The sequence below is a fragment of the Sinocyclocheilus rhinocerous genome, unplaced genomic scaffold (genome assembly GCF_001515625.1).
Source record: "Sinocyclocheilus rhinocerous isolate Xijiao unplaced genomic scaffold, SAMN03320098_v1.1 scaffold72, whole genome shotgun sequence".
In the NCBI taxonomy this organism is placed as follows: Eukaryota; Metazoa; Chordata; class Actinopteri; order Cypriniformes; family Cyprinidae; genus Sinocyclocheilus; species Sinocyclocheilus rhinocerous.
Window position 1 is genome coordinate 2745183 of NW_015628351.1, and position 12058 is coordinate 2757240.

The 12058-nt window shown below is 37.3% G+C and overlaps 1 protein-coding gene across 1 annotated transcript in view; it reads left to right on the plus strand.

The window, feature by feature from the left end:
- The window catches only part of LOC107737672 (ephrin type-B receptor 2-like), a 75190-nt gene that overhangs the window by 40192 nt on the left and 22940 nt on the right, over window positions 1–12058 (plus strand). Inside the window, exon 4 of the mRNA XM_016549262.1 lies at window positions 8285–8440. Within this exon, the coding sequence (XP_016404748.1) occupies window positions 8285–8440 (156 nt within the window). The remainder of the gene's footprint in view (window positions 1–8284; window positions 8441–12058) is intronic.

A 12058-nucleotide genomic window follows, 5' to 3' on the forward strand; every position in this document is an offset into this window, starting at 1 on the left:
TCGAGTGGGTGCTGGTGTCCTGCAAGTCCCAGCTAACCGTGGGCATCGCTGACGACGACACCAGCTCCACTCAGGACCATGAGCCCAGCCCACCATCACCCCGCGGGACGGAGCATAAACCTGAGCCCACCGATGACGGAGAGCCATTTCCCGCCGCGATCCACGAGCCGGAGCAAAGCCCCACGGCTGAGAAGAGGATCGCCTCGGATATGGAGCCCAACACGTCTGACCAGGTGCGAGAGCCGGTGACAGTGCCCACCACGAGGGAGCAAGCCATGGACGGTGTGAGCGCGGAGAGGAGCTCCGCCCCCTGCATCATGGCTGAGGGTGAGCGGACTATGGAGGGGATTCATGGCCAAATGAGGAGGAGAGACCGCCTGATCCCCAGTCCAGCCCAGGAAGGGCTCCTGATCCCCAGTCCAGCCCAGGAAGGGCTCCTGATCCCCAGTCCAGCCCAGGAAGGGCTCCTGATGTTTCGTTTAGCCCAGGAAGGGCTCCTGATCCCCAGTCCAGCCCAGGAAGGGCTCCTGATCCCCAGTTCAGCCCAGGAAGGGCTCCTGATTCCTCGTTAAGCCCAGGAAGGGCTCCTGGTTCCTCGTTAAGCCCAGGAAGGGCTCCTGATCCCCAGTTCAGCCCAGGAAGGGCTCCTGATGGGTCGTTAAGCCCAGGAAGGGCTCCTGATCCCCAGTTCCGCCCAGGAAGGGCTCCAGCCCAATAAATGCAGCCGTTACCCCGGAAACCCTGTAAACAAAGCAGCTGCACTACTTTCTGTTTTTGAAAGGTGCTTAAATGATTTAAACAGCCATTCAGTTTGTGTATTTGCTATGATGTTCATCACAGAGCCAAATACTTAAATATTTAAACCTGTTATACTGTATTATGACAGCACTTTTTTTCCAAATAAATTTCAATACCGTGATAATACCGTATACCGTGATAAAATTAACCGCAACATGAGAATTTGATACCGGCATATTCCTAGTGAGACGCCAGTGCAGCAGTCATATTTGTCCGTCTAAAAAATGCGCTGAATATGCGTTCTGTGTGAATGGCTTAGTTTCGGTTTTAACCCAATCAAGATCTTCTCCGCATTGCATATATAAATTTTTTTATTCACAATCTCCTCATCACAGGCAGTCACAGCACTAATTTCAGCATGTGTTCATGTTTGCGTGTGCTGTCTGCGTCACTCAGAGCATGTGCCTATATCGTGCACTATATCGAAAGTTTTTTATATCGTTATCGAAGAAGCTGTACCGTCGATAAATATCGATACCGCTTTATCGCCCAGGCCTACTCATAAGTCTCTCATTTTTAAACGTGTGACTACTTTGGTGGTTTTTCCTACCCTAAAAGGCTGAGTGTAGCACGAGCGAGTAGCATTCGAGTGTGGACTGTGAAGGACCATTTCATTGGTTGGCCCTTCTGAACGAATGCACTAAATGAGTCTGTGTTTCGAGTCTGAACGAGACTCTGAGTGGAAACACTGAACAAACTGGGACATCTCATTAGTAAGCGAAATGAACAAATTAGGACGTGTTGTTCGTGAATGAGTTGGCGTTTTCGAGTTTAAACAAGACTCGATTTGAGACATGTCGTTCGTGAATGAGAATCGGCTGAATGAAAGGGGGCATGTCGTTCATTCAGTGCGAAATATGAATCAATCCTGGGTGGAAGAATTATCCTAGTTATTTAATGTATAAAAATGATTCATGATGATACACAAAGTAAATGATTCAAGGATGTTTTTGAAACCCAGTTAATTTATTTAGGCTATTTTGTCATTTTCTATAGATAATTCCATGTAACCATCCTTTTAATAAAGGATAAGATACTCCTATGTGAATAATTCTGTGTTTTTGAACGATTCTGTTGAGTCAGTTATTTCTTTAATGAGTCAGTAAGACTCAATAAGTCTCCACCTACTGTTAATGATGTAATGTAAAGGAGCGGTCACAAATTTCTGCATAAAATTCCCACTTACCACTGTCAATAGTGTATTGATGTATGAAGCACTTCTCACACAGAAATCACTTTCCTGATTTTGCAGGTACCTATTGAAAACCACTGGATTTCACCAAGCAGCTAAAAATGTGACTGCACCTTAAAGGGTTAGTTCACCCAAAAATGAAAATTCTGTCATTAATTACTCACCCTCATGTCATTTCAAACCCGTAAGACCTTCGTTCATCTTCGGAACACAAATTAAGATATTTTTGATAGAATCTGAGAGCTGTCTGACCCTGCATAGACAGCAACGCATCTGAAATGTTCCCAAGTCCAGAAAGCAAAAGGGGAAAAAAAACGACTTTATTCAACAATTCGTCTCCGCATCACCTGGTGCCATTTTGGAGAATATCCACTGGACGTAAACAGCGTATGCTGTTCTGTGTCAGCTGCGTCACGCTGGATCGGTTTCCTACGTTGTCTTGATTTGATCTGAACGGAAACAGCGTATCCGTGTGACGCAGAACGTTGATGTCTATGCAGGGTCAGACAGCTCTCAGATTCCATCAAAAATATCTCAATTTGTGTTCCAAAGATGAACGAAGGTCTTACGGGTTTGAAACTACATGAGGGTGAGTAATTAATGACAGACTTTTCATTTTTGGGTGAACTAACCCTTTATTAAGACTCACTTAACACATAAGTGAAATTATTCTTTTGATTCATTTCATCGTTTGGTTCATTATATTACAATGATTTGTTCAGTGAATCAAAATCACCACCACTCATGACATCTCCAAACGGAATTGCAAAAATGCCAAACACTCCCCTCATCTTCCATTGGTCAGCCAAACAGATAGGCCGCCCCCAAACTCATGCCATTGGATGAGGTATATTGGGCTGGTCTAGATTCTCAAACAAACAGACCCACAGTTTTTACTCTTTGAGAGAATCAACCTACGAGTGTCTTACTTATAGTTGTCTCCGCTTTTTAAGGAAGAAAGTACTTTAACATTGAGAAAATTACACACCTTTAAATTAGTGAGTTAATGTCTTTCACCAGAGGATAAACTGTTATACTGAGGCAATAAAGTGTTTACTGTGATTTCCCTGTTGTAAAATGTGCCTCATAAAAAAGCACAACTGCTCACAGGAATGAAGATAAACAGATCTGAAAGATTATAAAAAATGTGCGGTGCCACAAAGGTCTTTAATCAGTTTCTCCCAGAATTCCATTAGCACCTACTTAAATACTCCAGTCATGTACAGTACACGGCGCACACATCTAATATGTCGGCGGGATATTGTTCTGCTGTCGTTCTCCCTCTCACACAGCACGGTCTCTATTGTGGAGCCCTGTGGTACCACAGATTTAATTCCACTCCTGTACACTGTCACTCACACCCACTCTGCCTCATTCAACTGTAACCAACACCTCATTCACCGCGTCCACCGCTCTAACTCACTCTGATGTGTGAGCGTGGAAGCCTTATATTCCTTCTGGCAGAAAGAGAATGTTCTGTCATCAATCATAGGCTGAGAGTGCCAGCCAAGAGTAATGTTTTACTGTCAAAGCCATTTGGGGTATTAGGCTAATAGAATGAGTTTCATTGTACTTCCTAGAACACACTTTGCTCTTGGTAAGTGTTGATTGCTTTGCACCTGCAGATGATATGTGACACGCATTACATTTACCCTGAACCGTTGATTTATTCCCAGTTGGGGTCAGTAGGCTATTTCTGTGTGGTACAAACGTTTGTATTATTATGAGAGTTGAGGTTATTTTGGCCGACGGGCAGACGTGGCAGCTGTTGACCGATTTGGTGTGAGCAAATAAAGGATGCTGTCTGTCTTGCAGTCTGTGACTGGGAAATGATGCGAGTTTGGGTTTTGTTAAACTGCTGCGTGAATTTAACATATCATTCTGCAGTCGCATGACTGGATGGTGTAGTCTTCATTTTTAAGTATATTCTAAATTATAAATATGGTAACGTCCCGGTTCACCAGAGAGAGTCCCGGTTTCATGACGTACTGTATGTCCTGACTATTCACTAGAAATGTAAATATGTCAAAGTTTCATCTGCTAGGATCAATAATTTACAATTAAGGGGAGACACTGCAGGCAAAACACAATTTTTTCATGCACCTGTCAATTTTGAGATTTTGGGCTTTTTGGCTTTTCATAAAGTGTTGATAAAGACTAGTGGAAAGAAAACATCCAAAAGACACTGTTAAGTGCTTATTTCATAGCACTTTATCTATATGTGTCAATAGATTTCAATTACAATACATATTTTTAAAGGCCGTTTTCTCAAAATGAGTTTTTTTCTCCTACACTGAGCCATAAATCTCCACTTCAGTAGCACTTACACACACCAAACTTTACATTTTTATTCCTGTCTATATTCTGAAGATTAAAAAAATTAAACAAGAATTTTGAAACTGACTTCATCCAGTGTTCAGATTTTTGTACTAGGAATTTATGCAAATTAGTGCATATTTCATTAAATAATGCATCATTTGCATATTGAAACATAACATTTTAGAAAACTTGTAATACAAAAAATGTTTGCAATTATCAATGTAATCAATCAACTGGGTAAGTAAGGTGATAACTATTAGTTAATATTTTTACCCTATTCACCTGCAGTGTCTCGCCTTAAAGGGATAGTTCATCCAAAAATGTCAAATCTGTCAATTACATGCTGATGTTACACTGAAAAAATTTTACAGGCATCACAGTTTCCCAAAAATATTAAGCAGCACAACTGTTGAACTTTAATAATAAATGTTTCTTGAGCAGCAAATCAGCATATTAGAATGATTTCTGACGGCTTACATGCAATTGAAGACTGAGTAATGATGCTGAAAATTCAGCTTTGCCATCATAGGAATAAATGAATTTTTTTTTATTGATTTTTTTACTGATTTTGAATGGTAGTGTACAAAGACCATTAAATATGGCATGTAACGTGTGAGAACTGTAAGGTCCATGCACTTGGCCCAAGGAAGGTATCTAGTGGTGGATGAAGGTTTCTTGCATGTTCGGTCTTTTCAGCGCGCAAAGTTATTCAATTTAGGTTTAACTCAAATCTGACTCCATTTTATTATCTAATCTGACTCCATTTTAGTATGACTCTCGAATTTAGGTTGAAAGGCAAATTTGTTGTTTGTCTGTCTCTAATTATTGCTATTATTCTGACATTTGGTTATTCTAGTTAACTCTTTACTTTATATTTACTCGTTCATTAGGAATCTATGTCGCTCAGGGTGCCTCACGGCGGCCGCTCTACGTGGGCCCCACGATCACACACACGCCAGTCTGATCATTAGCCAGAGGTTTATGACTAATACTATTTAATAGGTTACCCATGCTTACCATTCTTTAAATAGTAGTTCTGTTTAGCCCCCTACAGTTACCCATGTAAAACTTAATTAATGCTCAAAACAATAATCAGCGGTTATGCTAGTACTATTTGCCTAGCCCCCGATAGTTAATATAACTACGTACAACTTTATTAACACTTAAAACATTAATCAGCGGTTCTGCTAGACCCTTTGTCTAGCCCCCGATAGTTAATATAACTACGTACAACTTAATTAAAGTTGAGACAATAACCAGTGGTTATGACCAGTACTATGACTAGCCCCCATAGTTAACGCAACTGAGTACAACTTAACTAGGTCAAGCAGTTAGTCAGAAATCTATAATCTCACCTGATGCGCGCCATGCTTCATCTAACCTGAGATCTAGTATGCACTTAACCCTGGACGCAGATTTGCGGAAACATACGCTTTCACTTAATCTACTTGAGAAAATAATTTCAGAGTAAGTCAGAATAAATCAAATGTAACAATTTATTATCAGTCAGGTAACTGTATTATGCCAATTACATAGCCAACTCAAAGATATCAAATCAATACAAGACATAAAATTCTCAAAGACGAATCTAAGAGTAAGATGCATACCTGACCTTTTAGAAAATACATAGTACAAAGTGTGTGGAGACACTCCATACTACGGGCTCTCTGACTACAGAATGGGAACAGAAGGTAATTTACATGGAAGACCCTGGGAGAGGGCACTCCCATTACAGTAAGCAAAATATCTCTTAACTCTTAGGATCTGTATTATCTTTTAGTCTACTTTTGTAAGAGTGAGACCATTGTACCACTCACCCTGAGACTATTCAAATGATATCAAACATGACTGTAAATATTATTTGCATTGATGTAGAACATTATACTATTGACCATTCTGAGTGAACCAAGTGGAGGGAGGATGGGTAAGGGGAGGGAAGGGGATGAAAAGGAATTGATGCATATGTGAGAAAGGCGTTTCCTGCACCTCCACTCTGTGGGGTGTCTCGAAGATGCCTGTGTATGTTTGTATTGTCTGTTTCTCAGGAGATCAAAGTATCTGAGTTTCTTTCATCCTTACACCACCCTGAAAGACCTACCTGTGAGATAGGATTCAAATCAATGAAATGCAGTTCTTGTGATGCCCAGTGAAGAGGGGGTGTACAGGAGGATCTGATGATTTACAGTGTCAAAAGCGGCAGATAGATCCAGCGGAATGAGAACACATGATCTGGAATCAGCTTTCGCAATCCGCAGGGCTTCAGTGACCGACAGTAACACAGTCACAGTTGAATGGCTGCTTCTGAAACCTCATTGGTTAATGTCCAGCTGGTTATGCTGTTAAATAAATAATGATACCTGGTTGAAAACAACTCATTCAAGTGTTTTCGATAAGAATGGAAGAAGAGAGACAGGTTTGTAGCAATCTACAAGTGAAGTGTTTAATGCAGTTTTTTTGTATCAGAGTTTCTTTAATCCTTACAGAACCAATGAGGCAGACATTAGATGATGTTTGATATATCAGTCTTATGGATTCATTTCATGAATCCTCTATATCCTTTTTAGAGCTTGAAAGTTTTAGACTCTATTGACTTCCTTAATATGGACAAAAACAGCTGAAACGTGATCCAAAATATCTTTCCAGCTACCTTCTCCGATATTGGTTGTGGTTCTCAACCAGATGGCACTGAAGGGAGAAAAAGCTGTTTTTTTTTTTAAATGATGTTTTATTTAAGTAGCACTTTTCAAAATATGTATTGTTTTAAAGTTGCTTTAAAGAAATAATAGACATGATGTTTGCTATTTTAATACTTTCAGCAAATCAGTTTGCAAGAACAGTTGTCATAATAATTTCACGCACTGGCTGCTGCTCCCATTCATACTCTCAATGCAGGCAGATTGTCATGTTAGCAAGCTGGAGCAATGCCCAAAAACACGGGGAATTACATTTTATGATTTTTGATTTTAGTATGGTGATTTAACTTGTATTATTAAAAAATTTGTAAAAAAATTATTCAATGAAATATGTTAAGTTGTTACTATGAATTCCCACGTGAACATTAAAATCAGAAAAATATAGAAATGACAGAATGTAATAACAGAAAAAATATATTTTTTTGTTATTTACTGTATATTTTGATTCTGTTCAGAAAGTGGGAAACTGAATAAAATGTGGCAGGCTCCAGAAGATGTCTAAAACACTAGGCATAAACTAATCTAATATATAAGACATATACAGTAATACATTTAAGGCATTTACTGACATTTTGAGAAAATCTTTTAAAACTGCTGTCATTCCTCTACTACTTTTTTTTTTTTTTTCATTTCAAGGGTGGGTGTTTTTCCTCGCCCTGTATTTTCTGATTTGAAAGTTAAAAAGTTGGTCTATTTATAAATTGTATACAGTATCATGTAAACATCTTTTTTTGCCATGACAGATCCTTTGTGAAGCAGATGAAAAATCATAATGAATTCCTAAATATCCAGTTCAGGCCTTATTAACATTGAAGTAATTAAATTCTTCATTTAAGAAAGAATTCTGAATAGCGCAAGCACATTTGCATTTTGTTTTCAGTAAAACTAGGCAGCAGGGGAAAAAACTGTGCTGTGATTTAACAAGGTCTTTGTTAGTTTATTCCACAGATGTATCTGAGTGCCATTCGGCTCTTTGTATGCCAAACAAAAGATTATCAGTGCGAGACCAAGCTTCAGAACTGCACTGGAGGCCCATCAGAATGCATTATGAGGGCTTTCACTTCCTACATTTCCTTTTGGTTCCAAACAGAAATATAAAGATGGCTGTTTTATAAGAAAATGTGCTTAATGTGGGGAGACATTAATGAGTCAGAGTGATAATAATGAGCTCCAGACATTTATGTATGTGATACATCTTAAAACATGCTTATCAAATCAGTTCCTAAATGAATAATTCTGATTTACCATTTACTATTGTCTCTTTTTACATTTCTTAATGCAGCATGTCCATTTGGGTCCTTCAAAGCATCTCAAGGGGACCAGCAGTGTCTCCAGTGTCCCATCAACAGCCGCACTACCAGCGAGGGTGCAACCAACTGTGTATGCCGCAGTGGATACTACCGTGCAGACTCTGACCCTCTACAGATGCCCTGTACCAGTATGTCATTCTCTTATGCTATTTTATGCCATTTATGGTGTTTTTTTTGACTCTCTTTTTTGAAAATCAGACAGGCTTTGATGTGGTCCACACAAACATCTAGTCAATTTTGATTATCTTCAACGCACTCAGAAATAGGATTTTCTCAGTACAGATGGTAAGAAATAAGGATGCACGATGCTCCATATTGGTTATGGTTATCGGCTGATATTAGTGTTTTTTTAATTATGAGTACTTGCTGGTAATAAGAGTTTTTCCTCGCCCTGTATTTTCTGATTTGAAAGTTAAAAAGTTGGTCTATTTATAAATTGTATACAGTATCATGTAAACATCTTTTTTTGCCATGACAGATCCTTTGTGAAGCAGATGAAAAATCATAATGAATTCCTAAATATCCAGTTCAGGCCTTATTAACATTGAAGTAATTAAATTCTTCATTTAAGAAAGAATTCTGAATAGCGCAAGCACATTTGCATTTTGTTTTCAGTAAAACTAGGCAGCAGGGGAAAAAACTGTGCTGTGATTTAACAAGGTCTTTGTTAGTTTATTCCACAGATGTATCTGAGTGCCATTCGGCTCTTTGTATGCCAAACAAAAGATTATCAGTGCGAGACCAAGCTTCAGAACTGCACAGGAGGCCCATCAGAAGACATGATGAGGGCTTTCACTTCCTACTTTTCTCTTTGATTCCAGACAGAAATATGAAGATGGCTGTTTTATAAGAAAATGTGCTTAATGTGGGGAGACATTAATGAGTCAGAGTGATAATAATGAGCTCCAGACATTTATGTATGTGATACATCTTAAAACATGCTTATCAAATCAGTTCCTAAATGAATAATTCTGATTTACCATTTACTATTGTCTCTTTTTACATTTCTTAATGCAGCATGTCCATTTGGGTCCTTCAAAGCATCTCAAGGGGACCAGCAGTGTCTCCAGTGTCCCATCAACAGCCGCACTACCAGCGAGGGTGCAACCAACTGTGTATGCCGCAGTGGATACTACCGTGCAGACTCTGACCCTCTACAGATGCCCTGTACCAGTATGTCATTCTCTTATGCTATTTTATGCCATTTATGGTGTTTTTTTTGACTCTCTTTTTTGAAAATCAGACAGGCTTTGATGTGGTCCACACAAACATCTAGTCAATTTTGATTATCTTCAACGCACTCAGAAATAGGATTTTCTCAGTACAGATGGTAAGAAATAAGGATGCACGATGCTCCATATTGGTTATGGTTATCGGCTGATATTAGTGTTTTTTTAATTATGAGTACTTGCTGGTAATAAGATTTATTATTTGTTCATTAATATTTAATTGTGCTGCTCATTTACTGTAACACTCTAACACTCAATTCATGTTAATCTTTAAAAAAAAAATTTAATTTAATAGTAAATCTCAACATGTTTATCTTTTTTTTCATATGCTATGTTATGTTCAACTGTAAGATTTAAATAGATTAATTTTATTTTTTACATAATAATATAGAAATTGAATATCCAAAATGTATTGATTATAGTATATAAAATGAAAATAATTATCAACTTAGCAGACAGAAGTTTATTATTGGTGCACTTCTAGTAATGAAAAAAGTAAGAGCAATGAATTATATTATTTTACTAAAGCTACTATTTAATAATAATAATAATAATAATTTGAACACTGATATTGTTATTATTATTAATAAACTATATTTAAAAAAAGTGTTGTAATGACAACAACAACAATAAAATATGATTGCTGTTATTAAATTCTTTTATAATTAAATAATAATAGTAATATATCATGACGTAATAGACCTCAGCAATTTATTAAGCTACAATTTACACTGCAAGACATTCTGTCAAAATGTTTATCATTTTTTTCATACGGTATGTTGTGATTCAGCTGTATCATTAAATAGTTTAATTTTATTTTTACATAATAATATAGAGTTTTAATATCCAAAATGTATTGATCATAGTATATAAAATGAAAATGATTATCAACTTATCAAACAAAAGTTTGTTATTGGTGCACTTCTAGTAATGGAAAAAGTAAGAGCAGTGAATTTTATTAAAGTTATTATTTAATAATAATAATTTAAACACTAATATTGTTACTATTAATAATAAATTATATTTTAAAAAGTTATGTAATAACAATAACAACAATATGTTGTTACTGTTGTTATTAAATTCTTTAATAAGTAAATTAAAATAATATATCATGACAAAATAGATTCTAAGCAGTTTATTAAGCTACAATTTACCTTCAAGTCATTCTGTAATGCACCGGTTCAAATACACATATGAAAATTAAAAGAAGTTTTAGAATTGAGTTGATACTGTACAAAACTGCTGTTGCAGTAAACTGCTTCAGTCACAAAGTACCGGTCATTTTGACATCCCTACTTAGAAACATAATTTATGTCAGCACTGGAGACTTGTATTGTACACATTCTTGAAGTCTTTTGTCTTTTCATTTTTCCATGAGGTTGCCCTTTTTAGAGCTTCAGTTAAGTGCAGCAAAAAGAAAATGAGTGTGCAACTCACTGAACATTCATTTAGTGCTGTAACTCAGTGAGCAGCGAGATTGGCCCGATGGGATTTGCATAATGCTCTGTTCTTTTGGGGAGGCTGGGCCTGTGTGAATGCTGGAGTAGTGCTCTACGCTGTCAGTAACCTGAACTGCTGCACTGTGTCCAGAATAGAGGGAGGAGAACATTCTTCCCTTTCACTCTTGTTTTACATTACAATGAACCACTTCTCTTTTCATCTCTTGTCATTACCCATTATGAAATTATTACTTTAATGTGGCTTGTTAGAAAGCGGAGATTACTTTGATCCAGTTTCTTTTTTTAAAAGAGCAGTGATAATAGGCTAATGAATAAGTGAAAATCAGATCATAAAGACACAAGACGAAGCAGTTAGACTGTGCTCGAGTCAGCAGCCCAGCAGATTATGAGGGGAAAAAAAGCCACGCGTAAAGTTACTTTACATCACAAAGGCCTAATTTAGGGACAATTTAGGTGGGATATTGTTGTGACTTGATGATGAGATTCAATTTTATGACTAATTCAAAGGGGGTCACTAGGGCTGCATGATATTGGAAAAAACTCACATTGCAATATTTTGTTTTTCTGCGATACATATATTGCGATATGAAAAAAAAAATCACCAGATGACTTGAATATCTCTATTTGGAAAAAAAAAATCAATGATTGGGGTGATTTTGTAGGTGAGTAAATCAGTATAGAAAATAAACTAATTACGAGCATAGATAAATATAATAGAACAAAGATGCAAATGAAATTAACAGTGCTTTACATTTTTCAGGTAAGTCTAACAGTATTCAGGTACAGAAATTGAATAATCACATGTAAAATAACACTGCAAAGTCTTCACTGTATAAATTAAATCTAATAAATCTGTGTTAAAGCTACAAAATTTTCTCACACATCCATTTTCTTTCTCAGTTGTTTACCTTCACCTAAGCCATAAGTAACTGTTTACAAGGATACTTGCAGAGACATGCATTTTGACATAATTTCGCACAAATAGACGTGGAAGTGAACGGAATTAAGTGTTCACGTGCATCTGCGTGGCTCTCACCGTGTCTACACCGGATACGAG